We start from the raw sequence: 20107 nt of genomic DNA, 5'->3' as shown, positions 1-20107 counted from the left end.
CTAGCGCACTGAGGGATGATGCCATACTACGAATGCACCGCTTGTCAGCATCTCGCCGATGCATCCCTCACCACAATCAATTTTGCCTTGCGAACAACACGAAGCCAATATGCAGACGAGCTTTCCGACCGCTCTCGTCGTACCCACACGCCAATGGTTCTCCCGATCCCAAGAAAGCGATTGATTTGTTTCTATCGGGAGAAGTTGCAGAGGAACATAAACAGAGTTCAATGTCTGAATCGACCGAAGACGCATCTGTATCAACAGACAGGGATGGGCAGTCGGGGGTAACATCCTCCGACAATGCGTCGCTCAAACAACAAGCTTGGCGCGATGCTCTTCGAAAACTCGTCCCGAGACGATTCAATGAGCTCGAAGATGCCGAAGCCGAGTCCTCCACTACGATTCCTTTCGAGTCTACTCGCCAAAGCCCGCAGGAAGATCCACAACCTGCTCTCTCCCCTTGTCGGGAGCCGAAACCCCTCGAAAGAAGGCAAGATCTCTTGTACATGTCTGCATCTCCCCACGGACGAACGTTCCTCGAGCACGTGAGAGAACGAAGTCACAATTTCGAGAAGCATGCCAAGAGACCACCTCGTTCGCGCGGACTCCATTTCACTCAAGTGAAGGATGTCATCGTATCTTCTGCCAATGCTCTGCTGGCTTCTGGAAAAACGAGGGAAGGTGCTCCAGAGCTCTACGATGTGGCGACCCTATGGCTACATATATCCAATCACGATCTCTGGGAACAAGGAATCAAGGCGTACGGCTGCAGTTTTACCGATCTACTACGATGGAGGAACGCTCTTGCTTCGCGAACCCTTCTTGATGCACTTTCCCACCTCTTTCCGGACTTGAATGTCCAACAAAAGCTCTATTACGGACAGCAGCAGAACATCTGTCCACCCCCTGGGTGGTTACTCCATCTGTTGCTGCTGTACCGAATGCACACCGCAAACGATGTTGCTGCCGGTTTGCGGCTTGCCGTCAGCGCTCTTACGAATCCTAACGTCTTTCCTTCGGAACGATGGAAGTTCAGCCTCATTGTCCTGCGCAATGTTTGCAGCTCCGGGCTCACTCCCCTCCTTCACGATTGCATAACTCTCGTGCTCATGCATCCAACTCAGTCCCAGGTGGAATCGACCAATATCGCAGCCTCAGAACCATCAACGACTTTTGACGAGCTGGACGAATTGGACCATCTTAGAAATGAAGGAGGATCCGCTCATGAAACCGCAGGATGCGAATCATTCCTCAAAACCGATGATCCCAAGATATTTCAAGGTGATCTTATAGAGCCTCGGAGGAACAGAGATAGCATCACAGGAGAAGAGGATCCCGCGCAAAGCGACATTTTGGAGCGAGCGTTGGCAAACGGACTTCCCCGTGCCGTGGCGTATACGCAGATGAAGTTCTTTCTCATCGTCGAGGCATTGCGGCAACTCCCCCCTAGTCCCATCCATGTTATGGAACTCACCCGTGTACTTCGCAAGCATGAGGAGGCCGGTTTTCCTCTGACGATATTCCTACTCAGATGGATCACAAGTGCAGGACGCGATTTCGGGAACTTGGAGCTTGTCAAGTACCTTGCACAAAGAATGGAGAAGGATCGGATTCAACCCAGTTCCCGAGATCTGTTATTTTTTCTCCGAATTCTTGCAAAGAGTGGACATGTGGAGGCGGCCGAGAAGATCGTTCTCTCCATTACTGACGACATTTTTCCTAGGACGCCTCAGGCGGATGCAGAGCAATCGCTGCCTGAACGTCTCAGTGCTCTTTCGGAATCGGATTTCAACCAGTGGCCTCAATTGTCTACCTCCCTAGCTCACTACGTAGAAGCCGCGAGATATCGACCCGACATCCTCGACCACATTAGGCAGCTGAAGTCTTCAACACCAGATTGGAACAAATCGGGCTTCCTCTGGACGACTGTCATGCGGACGATGAGCAAGCAGAAGAGTGTCGATTTGAATAACCTGGCGGCATTCCACTCAGCCAGAAATTCCTCATTCGATGTAAATGCCACCTCCGGTATCTTCGCTTTTCCTTTGGGCACAAGAGCAACTGCTCCGCAGTCACGTCGTCCCGAGAATTTGGAGGTTCTGCGGCATAATAGGCATGCGTTTGTGTCCCTTATGAAACGACTCCTCGGCAAAGGCAAGAAGGCGGCCGCAATCACTCTGTGGGAACAAGTCAAAGGCCATCTTGAGGACGTAGATGCCAGCGTGCTGTCTATTCTCATCCGTGCCCTCAACGCAGCTGACCGGATCAACGAATCCTATGGCCTGATATGCAAGATAGGAGGAATCGCAATTCACCCATTTGTCCAGTCCCACGTCGAAAATCTTTGGCCATCAACCGCGCTGATCCAGCTTGATGATGGTATATTCAACTGTTTTATGACTGGACTCAGTCGGGCAGGGCGATTTGATGTTGTCTGGCAGTTATGGAAGGGGATGGGCCAGCATTTCGGAGTGTCACCTACAAACGAGACTCTAACAACGCTTATCACTGCGGCTGCGTTCTCTGATGTGTTGCCGACCTTTACAAGCGAATTTGCCGAGTTTCGAAAGCGTCTGCCATTCGCGCAGCCCCGACCCGATCCGGTATTATCGCCCACGGAAATCGCTGATGCCCTGCTCACACCAATGCCGACACAATTCTGGGATGGCCAACCACCGTATAGTATTGCGCAACGCATTTTCAAGGAAATCGTCCTCAGCAACTTCCCGTGGCTAAGGACAGTCAAGGCCCCAGTCAGTGACGTCAAGAATGTGTTTTCTATATTTGGAAGAATATCAAGGACCTATTCCGGCCATAAAGTGGTCGCAGAGAATATACAACATCTTCAATTGAGTGGTGACCTTCCCACCATGTCTCGATGGCCGGATATCTATCCGGATGCCAAAGCGTTTGCCGCCTATATATTACTTCTGGGCCGTCTAAACCTGCTGGATGAAATTCCACTCACGCTTGCTTGGATGCGTGCTTTAGACGTGAAGCCCCTCCGTCGATCACTGGCACAGGCCTTAATGTTCTACGAGGATATCGGGGCGCCGCCTCCTCTTATCAATGATATCATTGATCAGCGCGGTGGTAACTTCGAACAACTGCGGCTCTGGATCGAGGAATGGTTAGGACCCCAAGCCACGCCGCAAAGTGGAGAAATAGTCCGTGCAAGACAAATTCATTTCGGTTGGCATGGATATGTCGAGCAAACGAGTAAAACGGTGGAGGATAACACAGGCAGTGTGGAGGATGCAGAGGACTTAGATTTAGAACGGAGACCTGTCGATCCGCACGTCAACGGACCGATCGCCGAAGGAAATAATGCTTCATCACAACAACCGAACAAAACGGCAAAACATCAGCAAGCGCACACTGATCGAAATATATTCCAATGGCCCTCGAAATAACCACACCAACCATTCGTAGTTGTACCACTGTAGAACATAGTACATTGCATGGTATGATCAATTCATCAACGTTTTTGCGCAGACGCAGCTTGCTTGGCAGCAAGTTCAGCATCTTTCGCAACTTGTTCCGCTTTCCTCTGTGCAGCGGCTTGCTCGCGCTCCTTGCGGATCTGAGCAAGACGGGCAAGATCAGCCTTAGCTTGATCTGTCTTCCCAGCTTGGTGTAACTGGATGCGCATCAGTGGTGGCTCCTATTTGTAAGGCAACTATCCATACCTTCCAGTAGCGCTCCTTTGCTTCCTTCTTCTCCTTCTCTTCCCTCTCCCGCCTGCTCATCTGCACTGGCTCTGCACCAACATTTGCGAGTTTTGTGGACTTGGCCGCAGCACGATTTGCATTGACAAGAAGGGAATCATCGGCTTCTTCCTCTTCCTCTTCTTCCTCCTCACCCTCGGCAATTGCAGTGGCCTTGGCTACGGGTTTGGTCGGCTTTCCTGCTTTCTTCTGCGCTCGGCGCTCGGCGCGGGTAAGCTCTTGTTCCGCAGAGCCTGAAGCAAGCGGGCCAGGCTGGGGCGCGACACCTCCGTCGTCATCTTCCTCCTCGTCATCATCATCGTCAGAATCGTCGTCCTCGTCCTCGTCTCCGTCTCTTGCAGACCTAGCATAAGGTGAGTACATTATCAGATGCGTGATGGCACGGGACATACCACTTAGAAGGCGTCGCTTTCTTGAAGTCGCCGTCGAGTGGCTCGAGGTCGCGAGAAAAGTTGCGCCCGCCACCACGTTTCGTTTTGAACTTGCCTGATCCACGAACCATAATATTCAGCTCCGATGCAAGTACAACTAGTCGACAACGGAAAGAAGAACGGAGCACAAGAGAAATAAAAATTGGCTTGCGTGTCAATCCTGACAATTAATGACTCCTGAAATGCAGCGGAAAGCCTCCGGGAATCACGTGATCTACCAGTGCAGGCACCTGATGCTCATCGCACGCGTCAGAGGGAGACGCGCCTTGTCCTCTACTCTTCTCCTTGCTCATATTAACATCAACACTCAACATGGCAAACACTGCGCTTGCCAGCAACTTTCGTTCAGAGCGCGATAAGCGTAAGAATGCCCGTCGACGAGATCGAGGTGGCATCTTTCAACCTCTCGAGAAGAATGCAATGCTCGACATGCTCATGGCGAGACGGAAGTCAGGGCGATTGAGTCTTTCGGCATTTCCGATCGAGGATGATGAAGAGGATACGGCGCCCTCTACATCACCAAGCGTTTGCGATGATGAGTTTGAGAAGGAGATGCGCTGTGGAGTGCTGGACAACCCGATGGATAGCCCTTGGGGAAAACGTCGGGGCACAAACAGGACTAATGTGCGACACCCCATATTAGACTTAACAGAACCATCATAATACTTCTTAGGATGAACTAGAAGCGCAATGTTCTTCTCCCTCTTCAATCAAGTCTACTCGTGCGCAGGCTGTGCGGCCTGCAAGCACGGGCAAGATCCCGACCAAAGATACCACACGACCACCCCAGCGGCAGTCAACTTCTGAACCGGAAGGAGAGAGCGCACCGAGCGAAGTCACTATCATGGCGCAGGATGTGAGGCCTGCAAGCACGGTCAAGATGTCGACCAAAGATACCACACGACCACCCCAGCGGCAGTCAACTTCTGAACCGGAAGGAGAGAGCGCATCAAACGAAGTCACTATCATGAAGTCGATTGATGAGAAGATTAATAGAAGAAGATCTGTCGCACGTCCTGCTTCTTCTCCAGCATCTATCAGTCCTCCCACATTACCCAAGGCTCCTGAATCACCGCAAATGAACAAGTCCGATACAATTTCCGAGCCCTCTGCAGAGTATTACGATGACGGATGGGACGTCGCTCCCGAAACGTCCAACCATAAAAGTTCTTGGGTAGACGAGTCGATCCCACACAGGACGTTTACCTCTGTCCCAAAGAAAGCTCCCAAATCAGCTGACTGGTCTCGAAAACCTGGGAGAAATGGGCTAGCCTCGAAAGCTGAGCCCACCAAGTAAGTAAACAGATTTGTGTTCCAGGCGTGGGTCTGATTTTACGTTAGGATCCGACCTCCACGTAAATCCCTTCAAAGTCCGAAGGGGAGACAAACAAAGAAACCGACTGTCATCGCTGTCGAATCCGATGATGAAGAGGAAGTTACAGACACGGTCGACAATTTCATAGAAAGCTTTACGGAACTACACATCGAAACAGAATCTGAAAATGAAGATTCTAACGACTCTTACGTGGCGCCCGAAGAGTCAGAAGAATCCAGCTCGTCTGACTCCTTAGATAACAGGTCGATCGGGGATGACGATGACAGCGATGACCGATTATTTTGCTCCCCGCCCGTGCCCTCTCCGCCCGGCACAAGAACGCATAAGAGGAACACAATCCCAATAGTGGTGATTTACCCTGTTCAACCCCCCATCAGGCGCAGACGACAATACAACAAGAACACCCGTACGAGGAGGACCACCAAGGTAGCATCAATTTGAGAATCACGATACGCACGTTGACACCTTGGACAGGACAACACTCGCGAGATCCCAGGAGCAGCCAGCGATCTTGCAACGCACGGAAATCGACGGCACACAATATTTGTTCCACAAACAGGGGAGGAGTCGGAAGATGAGCTCGACATCCTCTAATAATATTCCTGCCAGCCACCCTTGTTGTATTTCTCGTTCACACAATTGTGGATACCCTAATTCGCAATATCGTATCAATGGAAGCAATCAATTTCGGCGACCTCAGCGAGGTTGTACGAGCTAGCGTGTATGAGTAAACTACTGTAGAAGGATCAACAAGAATCAAGCAAGTAACTAACAAGGAGCACTTTCGGACACCGCACGAGTTCTGAGGCAGAAACCCTAATTCAGTTGTCGTAAGGAGGGGTCATGGCGTTGTCGCGGATGTCCGGCTTAGCGCTCTCCTCCTTAACTTCACCGTTGGGCTTTTTATCAGCCTCTTTCCCGTCACGACGGGAGTCACCATTGGGCTCCTTTTCGCGATCCTTCCGGTCATCGCGATCTCTGTCCCGCCTGTCATCCCTATCCCTGTCGCGACGATCATCACGATCGCGATCGCGATCCCTGTCCCTCTCATCTCTGTCCCTGTCCCTCCTGTCATCGTCCCTGTCTCTGTCGCGCCTGTCACGGTCACGGTCGCGATCGTCGTCCCTGCGCCGAGGAGGCGAACGTGAACGACGTCTATCACGGTCACGGTCATCGTCCCTGCGGCGCGGGGGAGAGCGATCACGGCGAGGACGGTCATCCAGGCGCCAAATGGCAGAAGGGGGATTCTTCGCCCACTGGACGGTAATGCGGCGGTCGTCAATGCGGGCGCCATGCCTAATAGGACGTGAGGAACTGTTAGGGGAGCGTTCAGCTTACTCACATGTCGTAGTAAGCATCTTCGGCATCACGTTCATACCTGAACTCGACGAAGGCATACCTGTCGGACAACGAGAATCGACGGTGAGTTTCTCGCACGTACACTGAGTGGCCGGAACAAGCTCGAATCGGAATCGGGAATTCTACACTAAACTCGCGCTCGTGCTCGTGCTCGTAACGCTCGAAGACACAAGGGACGTATACTGACTCGATCGAAACTCGACTGGTACTGGCCCATCGCGAAGAGAGAGGAGCGGTTCGCTCTTGTTGTTATATGGTGGGAAGCGAAAGATGTTCGGGAAATCGACCGGCTCTACCGGAAAAGACTTATAGCAGTAGGCAAGCACGATACTCACGGGTTTGCATTTGGGTTACGCGTCGCGGGGACGTCGCACCTAACGAGAGGGCCGTACCTGTGCAATAAGGTTAGCACCAAACAACAAAACCAGAATAGGCGTGACGCACTTCTCAAACTCGTACGCTAGGTCCTTGGCGCGAGTGTGAGAAGAGAAACCGCTCACAAACAAAATACGAGGCATTCCACGGGGCATTTTTTTAGTTATTCAAGCAGGAATAATTCAATGGAGTTGGAGGAAATGGACTGTTCTTGGACGTTCGAAGTCAAGATGAGTCGAAAGGGAAAAGAGGCGTGTGAAAGGTGTGGCGCTTATACCGGAAGTAAATCTTGTCTTCCAAATAACTCCGCGGAAACATCGAGAATCACATGTGTTCGCCAAGGGTCAAAATTTAGAAATTTAACAAGCGCACGCATATTCTCAAGTTTGTGGTTCTCCGTTGAGCCTTGGGCGACATGGCCTCTTCTCTCGCTCAACAACTAAAGCAAACTGCTTCTCTCAATGCTACACTCTTCAAAAATGCCGCTAATCGTATTAACAAGCGGGATTCATACCTCTTCACCCCACAGGAAGCGTCACGGCACGACCCCGAGTCTATCCATGGCTTTGCTTACAATGCTTTCTTACAACTGGAGGCTCTCGATTCAAGATTTTCTGCCTACGAAGATGACATATTCTCTGAAGCGGTTAAGATGCAAGATCGAACTCTCCTCAACCCATCCGAAGCCGAAAAGCTGAATGCATCGCTTGACTCGTTCCTACGCTTGCTCTCCGGCCACATATTCATAGAGGCGAGCAGTCGGGTCCTCGAATGGCTTGTCCGACATTTCCGTATCACCGAGTTCAATATCGATGGCGTTATGGAATGTTTCTTGCCGTACCATGATTCGCCTTTGTTCGTGCGTATCTTGTCGATTCTTCACCTTAATAGATCCGCTGGCGGCATCAATTGGACCTTCCTGGAGGCGTTCAAAAAGATCAATCAATCCATGCCCAGAGATTCACTCCTTCTTGCGATGGAGAAGGATTCAGAGCTGCTGCGGTTTGTCGTGAACATGCTTCCTAAAGGATTGGAAGAAAGCACCGCCCATCGAGCATTGATCAACTTTTACACGGTCACACTGCTCGGTTTTATCAAGAGACAAAAGACAATCGATGAAAACATATCTGCCATACTTCTTCCAGCATTCTCTCGGATACCAGATTACAGTGACGTAGATGCAAGGGTATGTAAATCGTTCGTGCAGGCCGCAGTAGATAATGAGATTTTTGTAGCTCGGGGCCTACATGGTGCTCGTCTCGCTTTCACGGAAGACACGATTCACATCGAAGGCCCTCAAAGTACTGGTTACGGCTATCACAAAATCGCATCATTCCGACGGGGACGCGGCACATCTTATCTCAGCAGTTGTTGCTATCTGCGCGTCTCAGGACGAGCTGGACAGCATCCAGAAGAAAGCCGCGAGCGCGCTCGCCGACATCCCAGAGATCGAGATTTGGTTGACCGAAGCGACTACCATAATGGGTTCCGAGACCTTCCTACGACCGCTCATTACTACCATGAGCTCGCATCTCGATCTTACAAGATATTCGACTGTCTTGGCGTCGCTTTTCCAAAGCAACAACTTACCGCAGGTGCTTGTAGCGCATGCGTGCAGCACCATTGCACGTCGTTTGGCTGAAGCGACCCGCGAAAACTCCTCTCAGCTGGATGCGATCAAAGATCTGGGAGTCTGTCTCCAGCAAAGACATCCCCAAGCATTCGCCGTTGCTGTTCAGTCCTTCAAGGAGGCCGAGAATTCTGACCTCATCCAATCACTGGAAGGCGTGCTTGCTAATCTCACCGTGGCAGAAGCCCATGCAGGAGATGCGGAACAATCGATTGTGTTGGGTGCCTTTAGTGCTGATACTGCTGTACGAGCGTCCAGCACGCGTCAGCTTCTGGATTCTTTCACAAACAAGGAAGACTTGGCACCAAATGTTCTTACCTCGCTTTGCTCGGCGTTGTTGGCGCGCGTGGCGGACAGCGAGAGCGAAGTGTTAGAGGTCCTTTATGCCGATCCCGACAGGCTGCTTGATGCTGTATCCCATGACAATCTTTATGCCGCCATCAGAGATGCCGTCGCACGCGACTTACCGAAGAAACAATTACTGACCCATCTGGACTTCATCGCCTCTAGTCTGCTTATTCAACATACGGAACTGAGCAGCGCTGCTTTCTTCGACGTGTTCTTGCCCCATCTGCTCTTCACCAAAACGAATAACAAAACTAGTTCTGCTGTATGGGACCTTCTTTTGAAGAGCGAATTATCACGCCTTCCTTTGCTCCAGGGTGTTGCGGACCTATTTAAAAACGGGGCGGTGGACGACGATGAGACCAGGCACGACCGTCTAGCCGAAATCAATTTATTCGTTGCCAAGAAAATCGCAGGTCAGTGCAAATGATTCACAAGGACGGAGAGCGCTGGCTGATAGTTTTACGTCAGACAACCTTGTCAGCTCGGACCATTATAAAGATCTAGTGAACTCATTCATCAAGAAGACATCAGAAGGCCCATTGAATTCGCAGTTGTTCGCAAGTTTAGTCATTCATGCCCTATTAGCTCGGGTTTCCGGTGAACATCAAGTGGATTTGGGCTACGAAGTTCTTGCGTTCCTCCGGACACATTCGCAGTCAACTTTTGTTGCAGATGAAGATACAACCACGGTTAGCATCTAGCTGTCGTCTATCCATTTCCGTCCCTGAAATTATCTGCAGAAATTAGCCGAGGACATTTACACCCGATCTAAGGCAGCTCGCACAATACGACAATTACAAATCGCTCTGCTTTACTCTGTAGCTGAAGTAGGCCGACCCGTCAACGTGAAGTTCGATTTCTTGTGCGATGTTGAGGCTGTAAGTCTCATTACCCCCCGGTTGAACTTGCGTTTGATCCATTTTCCAGGTGACAGAGAATGATGGTCGAGGCATGCGATATGCCGCCCTTTCCAGAGCCGTGTTTCGATTCTCAAATCAAGATGGGGTGTCTTCTCCTGCTCGAACAAAATGTCTCATAAGACTCTTCAAAACTCTTGGAGATGACTGTCTGGCAGTGTTATCTGGCATTTGGGCGGATCATTCAACTCCTCCACAAACAAGAGCTGCTGCGTTGTCCCTTGGCAGCGCTATGCTTCAGTCTGTCGAGTCCGACGACACCATCGACTATCAAGTTGTCTTGCCTTCCGTACTTGTCTCTCTCAGCGATCCCTCCGTAATTGTCCGTGAAGGAGGCATTCAATGCCTTAAGGTGCTGGCCGGTCTTTTTAGATCCCACAAGAAGCCCAAGGCTATCTTTGCGATTGACGCGTTGTATGGACTGCAGTCTTCACACGTCCAGTATCTCGAACACAATGACACTGCACAGTACATCGAAATTTTGCTGCAACACAGTGATGAAATTCTTCTCGATGGATCTGTTCTTCAGGGCATTCATTCTGCGTCACTAATGAAAGAGAAAGGAGAAGGAAAGAAAAAGACAACATTCAAGGAGAAAGTTCTATATTTCCTCTTGTCACACATCGTCGCGTGGCGCAGCGCTCATGCCAGGACAACGCTTCTCTGGCTCATTTGCAATGTCCACTCCGCTATCAAACTTGAGATGCTGCTGCCCTTCTTGCAGAAGACTGTTTCGGCGATCCAAGAGAATCAAGCGGCACATCATGACCTAGTGCAACCACTCTCAGCTTCTGTGTCCCGGAATCTCCTGAACATCTTCGACGACACTGCAGTTTCATCATTGAACGACCAAGCAAACGATAGTTTTGCTGTTCTGAAAACATGCATCTCGATTCCCTTGGAAAATGGTGCGTGCCTCTCACTCTCGCTTCAGGATGAACTAATTGTCCTTAGCCTTCGAACGATCCGTATATGACGGCACTCTCGATGTTCTGAGATCTTCGATAACGAAAGAAATCATGATTGAGAGAGCAATTGAATTGCTTCAACTCTGTGTAGAAACGATCGTTGCATCAGAACAGGTCTGTGGCGGCGTCTCAATGAGATTGAATGCTAACGCGATGGCTTGAAAGGCACATATTGTCCTGAAGCAAGTGATCTCCGATCTACTAGTCGATACCGTTGTTATCGCAGCCTTGATCAGAAGTATGCGCCCCACTGACGACACGTCTGAACCGTCGGCAAAGCGACCTAAGACAGATAACTTGTGATTTCTGAACCACGCAAATGCCGAATTTCTTGACTGACTCTTCTACTAGCGTCTCTGAATCCGCTAGATCTTCTATCCGTCAACTCTCTCTCCTTGTTGAGATCGTCTCAACGAAGAGCCTTCCCGGTGACATCAACCTCATTTCAGTCTTGCTTGAAACTCTCGGCATGCTGGTCAATTCTCCGAGCCTTTCCAGTGTGGATGTCGATTACACCTTACAGCTTATCTTGTTGGCTATCATGAACAATGCTTTTGCTGTTCAGGTCCGTGTATCGTCATTTCATCCGTCCTGTACTCGATTCCTGAAATTTTACAGAACGATGTGTCCCACTCCTCTAATTCCCTGAGAATAGATATTGTCGTTGATCTGATTCGCAGTGAGCTAAACACAACATTATCTTCTTGTCGGCGTGCTGACATCACTCCAGCGACAGCCAACCCTCAGACCTCCCGTCAGGCCCTCTTGACTGTAGGAAGTCTGGCCCGATTGTCCAACGACTCCGTCTTGCACAACATCATGCCGATCTTTATGTTCATGGGCTCTACGGTGTTCCAAAACGATGACGCTTATAGTTTCAGCGTCATCTCCAAGGTACAGGCTTCCGAATTGCGTCTTCTGTGGCTTAGCTTACTTGTGGCGACAGACTATCGACAGCATTGTGCCAGTCATGGCGAATTCACTGAAAGAACAGCGAACTACTCAGTTCGACCTCTACCAGCGTAGGCTTTACTGCGATTGAATAGCGCCCCACTCACTGGCTTGAACAGGTTCGCGCGAGTTCCTTCGTGTATTCACTGATGCATCAACACACATTCCGCGCCACCGGCGGTCGAAGTTTTTCATTCATCTCGTGGACGTGTTGGGACCTCAGGATTTCCTGGTTCCCATATGTCTATTGCTTGTGGACAACACGGCCTTCCGCGTCGTGAAGCAGAAGGCTATCGACGTCCCCTCCACATTCGCTATTCCTTTGGCGTGCTTACAGAAGAGAACTATATCTGAAAGGCTATCGGTATGGCTTTATATGCCTGTGTATCAGGCTCGACCTCACCTTTCTTCCCAGGTTTTGCAGGAGGTCATGGAGGAAGCTAAGCGGCTTAGCAAGAAGCTAGCAGATGCGAGTCACGCGGAACCAGTGACATTCTTGGACATGTCAAAGTAAGCTCCCGCTTGTCGACGGCCTTTCATTGTCCAATGACTGTGTCCAGGTCGATTGATGCGCGAGAACGGATACCTAAACCTGACGTGGCCCTCACGCGACAAATTCAGGCGCTCCTTCTTTTTGTGGGAACAGCTATAGAGTTATTGAAGACACCTCAAGGAGTGGAGGACAGCGAATTGGATGCTTCAATGAAGCGTTTTGTCTTCCAGCTCTTGGAGTTGGCACAAGACCCGACGGAAGGGAAGCGAGATGCGGTCATCTCGACAACTGCCTTTGCGGCCTTGGATAAGGCCATGTCTATTATCTCTGTGCCGACATTTTCTCACGCCATCCTGAACATGCTGGACACCGACGATACAGGAGTAAGGCCTCGGCTAACGTTGAGAGTCGTATTGCTGACGTAGAATTTAGCTGCAGCGCGCTGCATTGTCCCTCATTTCGCGACTCAACAATGTCACTGCCAAAGGTCGACGGGGTATTGCCGCGACAATGGCGAATATCATTGCCCGCGTCGTTTCTCTGGTCGTCAAGTTCCAGAAGGACTCGGCAAGTGTCGTTGCCTTGCAGGCGATGGACATTATTGCACGAACTGCGATGGCAGGTGAAGAGAGCGCCCTCGCCCAAGCTGCTGGCCCATTGACGCAGTTTGCTGCCCGTCAAGTGGTACAACAGCAGCTCTCGGTACTGAACATACTTGATATTCTTTTGTACGCTCTATTTCCTTCTATGAAGAGACATGCTGATAATTTCTCAGGGGAAAACTCGGTCCGAGGCTGATCCCGAACCTGCTTCCTATTATCGAACTCTGCACGTCCATCATTTCCACGTCCGACGAAGTGGATCTACGGGTCAAGGCATTCACCGTCCCTTCAAGTGTGCTCAAAGCACTTCCCAACTTCGTCGGCTCCTACTTGTCGCGTGTCCTTGATGCCGGCCTTGACGTCTCTCGGGCTCTGCCGATTGAGGTCGAGTCCGCCCGCGTTGCATTGCTTCGCACTACAGCAAAGCAGATCAAAGGCCGGACGCTCCTCCCTGCTCTTGAGAAGGCCTGGCAAGTAACTGCTTCGCGTGAAGCCCCGTCCGTTAAGTTCCTCGGGCTCTACTCCGACCTGCTGCAGAGATCACTTCGTGCAGCGGACCGAGCGGACGTCCTCGGCGAATTGCGCCCGCTTTTCAAGCTTTTCCTCGATATCTTCGACGTCCGCTCCTCGTATGTCATCGCAGAAGCGAGCGCCGAGTTTGCGGCAGTCGAGAGCGTCGCTTTGTCCGCGTTCTTACAGGTCGTGGTCAAACTAAGCGATACCGCCTTCAGACCGCTTTTCAGGAAACTGTATGACTGGCATCTCGAGGGAGGCAAGACGGCGCGAGGGATCACGTTCTATCGCTTAGTCGGGTCTCTCTTAGACCAGCTGAAGGAGATCATCACCCCGTATATGGCGATTCTGTTTGACCGAACAGTGGAGTTGCTGAGGGAATACGCCACGGGACAGGCGGAGAGCGGAGAGCTGTGGCTGGAGATGATCGACGTCCTCAGGAAGTCGTTCGAATATGATGATGGAGGTTCGTCCATATTTACTGTTCATTACGTCCCTTGTATTCACTGCTTCCCAGGGTTCTGGAGAGACAATACCATGATGAAAATCATGTCCCCTCTGGTGGATCAGATCGACGTATGCCCTCGTATTACCCGTTCCTCTTGCTCCAGCACAACGCCGAACAACGCACTAACCGCCTGCCTGTCGACCATGTGCAAGTCGGCGAGTGACGATACGGCGAAAGCGCTCAACCTCGCCGTGTGGATGAAAGCCCGCTCCGAGGTCGTCCAGACCAAGTTGTGTATGTTATCCTGTGCACAGGCCCTCTGGAAGCGGGACGGTGAGCGGTTATCCACTGCGGGGTATGCAGCGGAGACGGTGGCGTTCCTTGTAGAATGTCTGGAGGACGCCAGCGAGGTGGTCGAGAACGAAGCGCGGGTATTCCAACGACAGCTCACCAAACTCGTGGGACCGCTCGACGCACTCATCGATTAGGAACCTCGGTTCCACTGTTCCCCATCCCCGAAATTCACCTACCCAAAATCACCATTGGTGTTGACCCCTGGTATCATCTACTAGTATATCCCATACCTATTTAAATCAGGAAGGGGGCAATGACAATATTACACCGCGGAGTGATGATTATATTAGAGTATGAAAAGCCATGCGCGGGTGGGCAAAATCAGAGGCAATAATGCCCGCACTAATACTACTATCGGGCTTTTCATACTACATTGTCTCCTCTCCCTCGAACCACCACCATCAATCAAAGTTGAACAACTGCTCGTGATGTCCCTCAGCTGCTATCTCACCCCCGTCCACTCGCTTCGGCTGCATTCTCCCAGACTTTCAAGATGTCAGCGACCTTCCCCCTGCCCTATCGATCGTCGGAACCTGAAATGAGCGAGCGCCTATACCCTCTACATTGTTGATCTCCTTTGCATCAACCATCATGTCCAGCCCCTTGTCCGCTCCTCTGACATCCCCGTCGCCGTCTGATGATGATATCCCGGGTATCTTCATGTCGACCCAGCAAGTCTTGAATGCTGTTGCATAGCGGCCGTTGCAAACCCCCCCTTAGCGTGCAGGGCGTCATGAGCGTGCTGCCATCAATTGGGTAAACAGTGTCCTCAACAAAATACTATGGCGTTCTGAACACAATCCTCCCGGCCGAACATAGCGCAATGGGAGAAAGCTCACACTCAAATTCGCACTCGGTTCTAAACTATCGGCGATCACCGTCTCCCATTCTTCGCCGTGTCGACGTTTGGACAATGGGCGTCTTCCTACCAGCTTGGCCCGCAATGCATAATTCCAACCGCCGCCTCCCAACCCTCAGGCTATCCCGATCATGAATCCTATAGGCGCTGAAACGAAAATGTGCAGGGCATTACATGTAATCTCGACTTGGGATGCTGCAGCCCCTGATGGGGGTTGCTAGGGTACGGAGTGCGGGCGCTAGAAGTTTACTGTGTGGGATGAGACGCCTGTTTCCCAGGCTGGGCTATCGAGAGAAGTTCTGTAACCAGGACACGCATGGAAAGGGGTAAACAGGATACGACGTTTTTCCATTTTTGTTTTTAGTACTCCGGATCCTTTGGTGCATGAGCGATGTTGGTTCCCGGTTGTTTGAAGGCGCGAGCCAATCACGCGCCGACGGATAACCTTGATCTCCTGGATCTGGTCGCTTCCCCTAGACGGAAGCAATCGGCTTCCGTGCCGGCGGTGTTGGGGAAGCAGAGGTGTGAGCGGCGGTGCGGGCACAGAAGGAGAGTTTAATTGGTGTGTGGAGAAGGAAATGGTAGGAAGTAGGAAGTAGTTGCTAATAAAGGAGTAGTAGTTCCTGTAGAGAGTTGCAAGGATTGATGTGCGATAAGTGTTGAGTAAAGCTTCAAGGTGAACCTCCGAGACCAACGCCGTTCATTCTGTCTCGGTCTCGGCCTTGGACCCTTCCCCGCGCGAGAAAGAGGGCGGCGTGGCGTGTGAGCCTGTTTATGGGAAGGCGTTCAAGGTTAGGGCGTTCATCGGATTTTGTGTGTTACGGTCGGATGGTATTCGCGTGCTGAAGATTTGGGTAAATGGGAGTGTATGCGTGTGGGGGGAGATGAAGGGAAGGGGAGTGCGTGATATGTACGCAAAATCCCATTCTGTTGTTCTTATTACTGATGAGGAATAATGAGGAGTGACCAAATTCGGTATTGTCTTGTCTATATTTGTTTGGGTGAGCGAAGTACTTTTTGTCTCACTCTCTTTTTGGTTCTTTCAACGATCCGATCCTTCTTAAACGTCTCACTCGTGTCTTACCGCCGATCGACTGTCTCACTCTTTTCGGCACTTTTTACATCTCAAAAAAGTATTAAACATCGCAAAGTTGAAATCAAATCATTCGCCCCTTCTTTCTTAACCACCACCATCCCCCCAACTTCCCCTCCTACCGTCTCCCCCTCTTCCTCCCCCCCTCCCTCTTCCCTTCCATCTCCCCTACCCCTCCAAACCCACAACAATGAACCCACCATTCCCAGTATCTCCCTCGCAATCTCAAGCAAAGATAGACCAAGTCCTCGATCGTTTACAACGTCTCGCTCTCGAATCTAGCGCCCCAATCCCTCACCCGCCCATACCATCCCACTCCCAGCTCCACATCCATCAACACCACCTCGCTCAAGCCCACTCCCAAGCAAAAGACACCGACAGCCTCTCCTCCCACTCGTCGCACACCCACTCGCACACCTTATCCAGTACAACAGGTACAACCTCCAGCGCCTCCTCTTCCCCTCCCTCAGCAGCACCACAATCTTCCCCCTACCCCTCCCCGCAGATCCCGGCCTTTCCCCCTCAGCCAGCACACTTCCACCCCCAGCATGCCGTCAACCCTAACCTAGCGAACGTCGCTTCCCTCTACAGGCTTGGCGTGCCCTCCCGCCTCCAGATGCCCGCGTTCGACGGCAGGTGCTCACCCCTCCCGGGAGATATGGGCATGCTCACTCCCGGATCGGCGAGTCTCCCTCTGGGGATGGGGATGGGGATGGGGGGAAACCCGGGTATGGGCCAGAATGCACCCATGCCCGTGGGGGCCCCGCAGATGGGAGGCGCGAGCGGGAAAGCATACTCTTACAGACCTGGAGACTGGATATGTGTTTCCCCCGCATGCAGTTATCCCAATTTCGGGTGAGTCTTCTTTCTTCCAGCACTGACTAACTAACTGACTGCTGACGACGTATTGTAGGAGAAACGAATACTGTAACGCCTGTCGCTCCCCGCGGCCGTCGGCCACTGGAGGGGGTATGCCACGCGCCCCTCCTCCTGCGGGGCTGTACTTTGGCCCTGGGGAAGCCCCGAGGTTTGCGGCGGGGAGGATGAATGGGTTGCCCCTGGGCACAGGAGGAGGGGTGGGCACGGTGTATAATCCTGCTGTGGGGCTTGTGCCTGCCGGGGGTGTAGGAATGGGGAACTTGGGCGCTCCCGGTATCCCTGGGGTTACCGGGGTTACTGGAAGCGCTGAAAGTGGTAGGAGCCCAATGATCGTCACCCCCTCCGGGAGGGCGTTCGCAAGTACCGGAACGAGGAAGAACATCTCAGGGGACGACCTAAACCCAGTAGTGATCTTCTGGCCAGACAAGTGCGTCCCCTCTGGCTGCTACGATCGATGCTGATCCCAGGGGAAGCGAACCGATGCCTGAGCTCGGACAGGTCAGACCGTGCATGTTGGGTTTGGCCCAACCGCCGATCTTGAATACTGGCAATAAGGGCCCGATAGAGCACCAGCCTGGAGACTGGTATTGTCAGAAATGCGAGCATCTGGTACGTCCTCCCTCCGCGTCTGTGAGCAGCATGCTGAGAAACTTACGCGGCACAGAACTGGCGCAGAAGGAAAGTCTGCCAGAACTGTTACCGGTTTGCAGAAGGGAACGAAGACGACACCACCCTCGCCCGGCAGGCAGAATGTATCAGCGTGCTTATCGCTCAGCTCGTAGCGGCCAAAAAAGCCCAGGAAGCGGGGGTGTTGCTCAACTTGAGCGGGATGATGGGCGTTCCTGCTCCCCTTGCCCCTCCCGCTCCCGTGCCCGTGCCCGCTCCTGCACCTGCTCTTGCTCTGGGCACAGCGTCGAGCTCGGATGGCCAGCTCACTCCCTGCCCTAAGACGCAAGAAACTTACTTCTCCCCTCCGAGTGAACGACGCCCACAACCTGCCCTCGTTCAGGTCCCAGCCCCAGTCCCAGTCCCTGCCCAGCGCCGACCCCTCCCTGCCACCGGGGTGCTCTATACCCCTCCAGCGCTGGCCGCTGCACAGGCCTACGAGCCCTACTCCCCCCCTCCGCTAGCTCGGAAGCCTGCCTCAGCCCCGCTTAGCGCAAGCCCTATCTCCCCTCTCCGAATGCCCCCTGCCGCCCCTCTAGCGCCAATCAACACCTCCCCCACCCTCCTTCGCTCCGTCCCCAACCCCAACGCGAGCGCAAGCGCAGGAGGAAAACGTCTCTCCCCCTCTCTAACCCCCCTCGACCCAAAATCCGCCCGAACGATCTGGGCGCCCTCCTCTGCCTCCGGCTCTCCCCCCAAATCAGCACGAACCAACATCTGGGGCCCAGCGAGCTCCGTATCCTCCGGTTCACCGCCTAGCCGATGGCCGGATTTTGCCCTTCCGGGGAAGATGATGCAAGGGACTCCTAGCCCTAGGGGGAGCATTGCCGAGTCTGCTTGTGGGAGCACGAGCGCGAGTGGCGGGAGCGGGAGCGTGTGTGATGCTCCGAGGATGGGGAACGCCCCTGCCTGTGGGCCAGGGATGAGCCCTGTTGCGAGCCCACCGACTGCGGGGGGGTATAAGACTCACCCTAGGCTCGCCGGGCTGTTGTCGTGATGTTTAGACATTAGGATGGCGGATGAACAAGGAGGGAGAGGACGGCGGAAGTTGGAGTGGAGGAGGAAGAGGAGGAGGAGGAGGTAGACGCTTGGTCTGTCGTGTTGTGTTGTGTGGGCCACGGCTGGACGGAACCCAATGTTCAGTTCCAATCCCTTTAACCCTGGTTATTCCCTTTTCGTTCATCTTTTCCTCGACTCTGTTCATTTTATCTTCTTTTCCATCTATCATTTCATCCTTTCCCCAGCAGCCGCCCAAAACCGCCTTTTGACACATGCTTGTACCCCTTAACCATCTCGCGGCTGCTGGTTGTCTCTCGAATACCTACCCAACTACCTTACCTCTTTGTTATTCCGGCTTTCGGGCTTCTGGTTTTCTGGTTTATAGATTACCTGTTTTTCAGTTTCTTTGGATTGTACTCCCCTCTCTCGGACTAGTCTTATCACGATGAGTTGATGCACGCGGATGACTAACTGTTAGTCAGGACGGGAATCCCCAACAATCTCAGGCTCCGGGCCTTACGTCTCAGGTCAGGAATCAGGTCATGTGCCAGGGCCTTTTATCCGCAACAACCACACCGAGTATCACGGACTAATGAACGGAGATGATTTCAGATGAATGAGGCTGACAACACTGCAGTTGTTGCCTCTTGAAAGGCACGAGATGGCAGGAGAAGGCTTGGCGAACTCGGAAGTGGCTTGGCGCCGTTTCGACCGAAGCGTGCAAGCCTCCGTATTGAGCACTTGACTGGCTTGCAAGTGCTTGAGGGCTTCTGCAAACCTGGAATTTTGTCGGCATCGAATTGACTTTGAAATGAACTAGATGGTATGCTGACGTGGCGCCTACACATGACGGCCTTTCCCGCCTTAGCAAGTGCCAGACGTCGCACGCGTCATCCGTTTACCTTCCCCACAGAAGCCAAAGAGGCGCGGCGGTGCTGAAAGGCTTGGTACAACAGATCCCACGCCAGCTGTCTTTCTACCTGCCGTCAACGGCACACACCTCCCACTACAGTACCCATGACTGCCTCACCTTCCTGCCTCCCCCGCACAGGCCTGGAAAGACAATCATCGCTTGCATGCCGACCACGCCGGAGCAACAGCCCGCCTCTCGCCCCGCAGAGAAGGACGTGTCGCTTCTGCTTGGAACCGAATGGT

The 20107-nt window shown here is 52.4% G+C and overlaps 5 protein-coding genes across 5 annotated transcripts; 3 read left to right on the top strand and 2 right to left on the bottom strand.

Moving 5' to 3' along the window:
• Positions 1-29: 29 nt before the first annotated feature.
• On the bottom strand, positions 30-4283 carry DACRYDRAFT_23209 (uncharacterized protein). Its single transcript, XM_040773154.1, has 3 exons — positions 4124-4283; positions 3693-4074; positions 30-3643 (listed from the first exon to the last, which is right to left on the bottom strand). The coding sequence occupies exons 1-3, from the start codon at positions 4231-4233 to the stop codon at positions 3482-3484; spliced, it is 654 nt and encodes a 217-aa protein (XP_040627134.1). The 5' UTR covers positions 4234-4283; the 3' UTR covers positions 30-3481.
• Positions 4284-4474: 191 nt separating this feature from the next.
• Positions 4475-5939, top strand: DACRYDRAFT_16797 (uncharacterized protein; the record flags this gene model as incomplete). The annotated part of the gene is made up of 3 exons (XM_040771225.1): positions 4475-4786; positions 4836-5455; positions 5504-5939. 3 exons carry the CDS (start codon positions 4475-4477, stop codon positions 5937-5939), a joined length of 1368 nt encoding a protein of 455 aa, XP_040627133.1.
• Positions 5940-6190: 251 nt separating this feature from the next.
• On the bottom strand, positions 6191-7441 carry DACRYDRAFT_23207 (RNA-binding domain-containing protein). Its single transcript, XM_040773153.1, has 4 exons — positions 7302-7441; positions 7193-7249; positions 6841-6897; positions 6191-6794 (listed from the first exon to the last, which is right to left on the bottom strand). The coding sequence occupies exons 1-4, from the start codon at positions 7385-7387 to the stop codon at positions 6320-6322; spliced, it is 675 nt and encodes a 224-aa protein (XP_040627132.1). The 5' UTR covers positions 7388-7441; the 3' UTR covers positions 6191-6319.
• A 443-nt stretch (positions 7442-7884) lies between these two features.
• Positions 7885-14724, top strand: DACRYDRAFT_23206 (uncharacterized protein; the record flags this gene model as incomplete). The annotated part of the gene is made up of 17 exons (XM_040773152.1): positions 7885-8418; positions 8468-9623; positions 9679-9899; positions 9951-10088; positions 10138-11035; positions 11082-11209; positions 11261-11394; positions 11447-11660; positions 11714-11774; positions 11826-11989; positions 12042-12117; positions 12166-12410; positions 12462-12556; positions 12607-12922; positions 12972-13267; positions 13315-14120; positions 14172-14724. The coding sequence occupies 17 exons, from the start codon at positions 7885-7887 to the stop codon at positions 14588-14590; spliced, it is 5901 nt and encodes a 1966-aa protein (XP_040627131.1). The 3' UTR covers positions 14591-14724.
• Positions 14725-16598: 1874 nt separating this feature from the next.
• DACRYDRAFT_117290 (uncharacterized protein) lies at positions 16599-19214 on the top strand (the record flags this gene model as incomplete). Its single annotated transcript, XM_040770354.1, has 4 exons — positions 16599-17263; positions 17322-17714; positions 17761-17896; positions 17952-19214. 4 exons carry the CDS (start codon positions 16599-16601, stop codon positions 18948-18950), a joined length of 2193 nt encoding a protein of 730 aa, XP_040627130.1. The 3' UTR covers positions 18951-19214.
• Between the last annotated feature and the right edge of the window lie 893 nt (positions 19215-20107).

The sequence above is a fragment of the Dacryopinax primogenitus genome, assembly GCF_000292625.1.
Source record: "Dacryopinax primogenitus strain DJM-731 SS1 chromosome Unknown DACRYscaffold_13, whole genome shotgun sequence".
Taxonomy (NCBI): domain Eukaryota; kingdom Fungi; phylum Basidiomycota; class Dacrymycetes; order Dacrymycetales; family Dacrymycetaceae; genus Dacryopinax; species Dacryopinax primogenitus.
This window is presented reverse-complemented; position numbering and strand designations above follow the sequence as displayed.

Coding starts and splice junctions, on each gene's coding strand:
- DACRYDRAFT_23207 (XM_040773153.1), bottom strand. CDS start 7,387: ATGCCCCGTGGAATGCCTCGTATTTTGTTTGTGAGCGGTTTCTCTTCT. Junction 6,898..7,192: donor CGTAACCCAAATGCAAACCC/GTGAGTATCGTG, acceptor GTTGTCCGACAG/GTATGCCTTCGTCGAGTTCA. Junction 6,795..6,840: donor GAAGATGCTTACTACGACAT/GTGAGTAAGCTG, acceptor ACGTCCTATTAG/GCATGGCGCCCGCATTGACG.
- DACRYDRAFT_23209 (XM_040773154.1), bottom strand. CDS start 4,233: ATGGTTCGTGGATCAGGCAAGTTCAAAACGAAACGTGGTGGCGGGCGC. Junction 4,075..4,123: donor AAAGCGACGCCTTCTAAGTG/GTATGTCCCGTG, acceptor ACCTTATGCTAG/GTCTGCAAGAGACGGAGACG. Junction 3,644..3,692: donor CAAAGGAGCGCTACTGGAAG/GTATGGATAGTT, acceptor ATGCGCATCCAG/TTACACCAAGCTGGGAAGAC.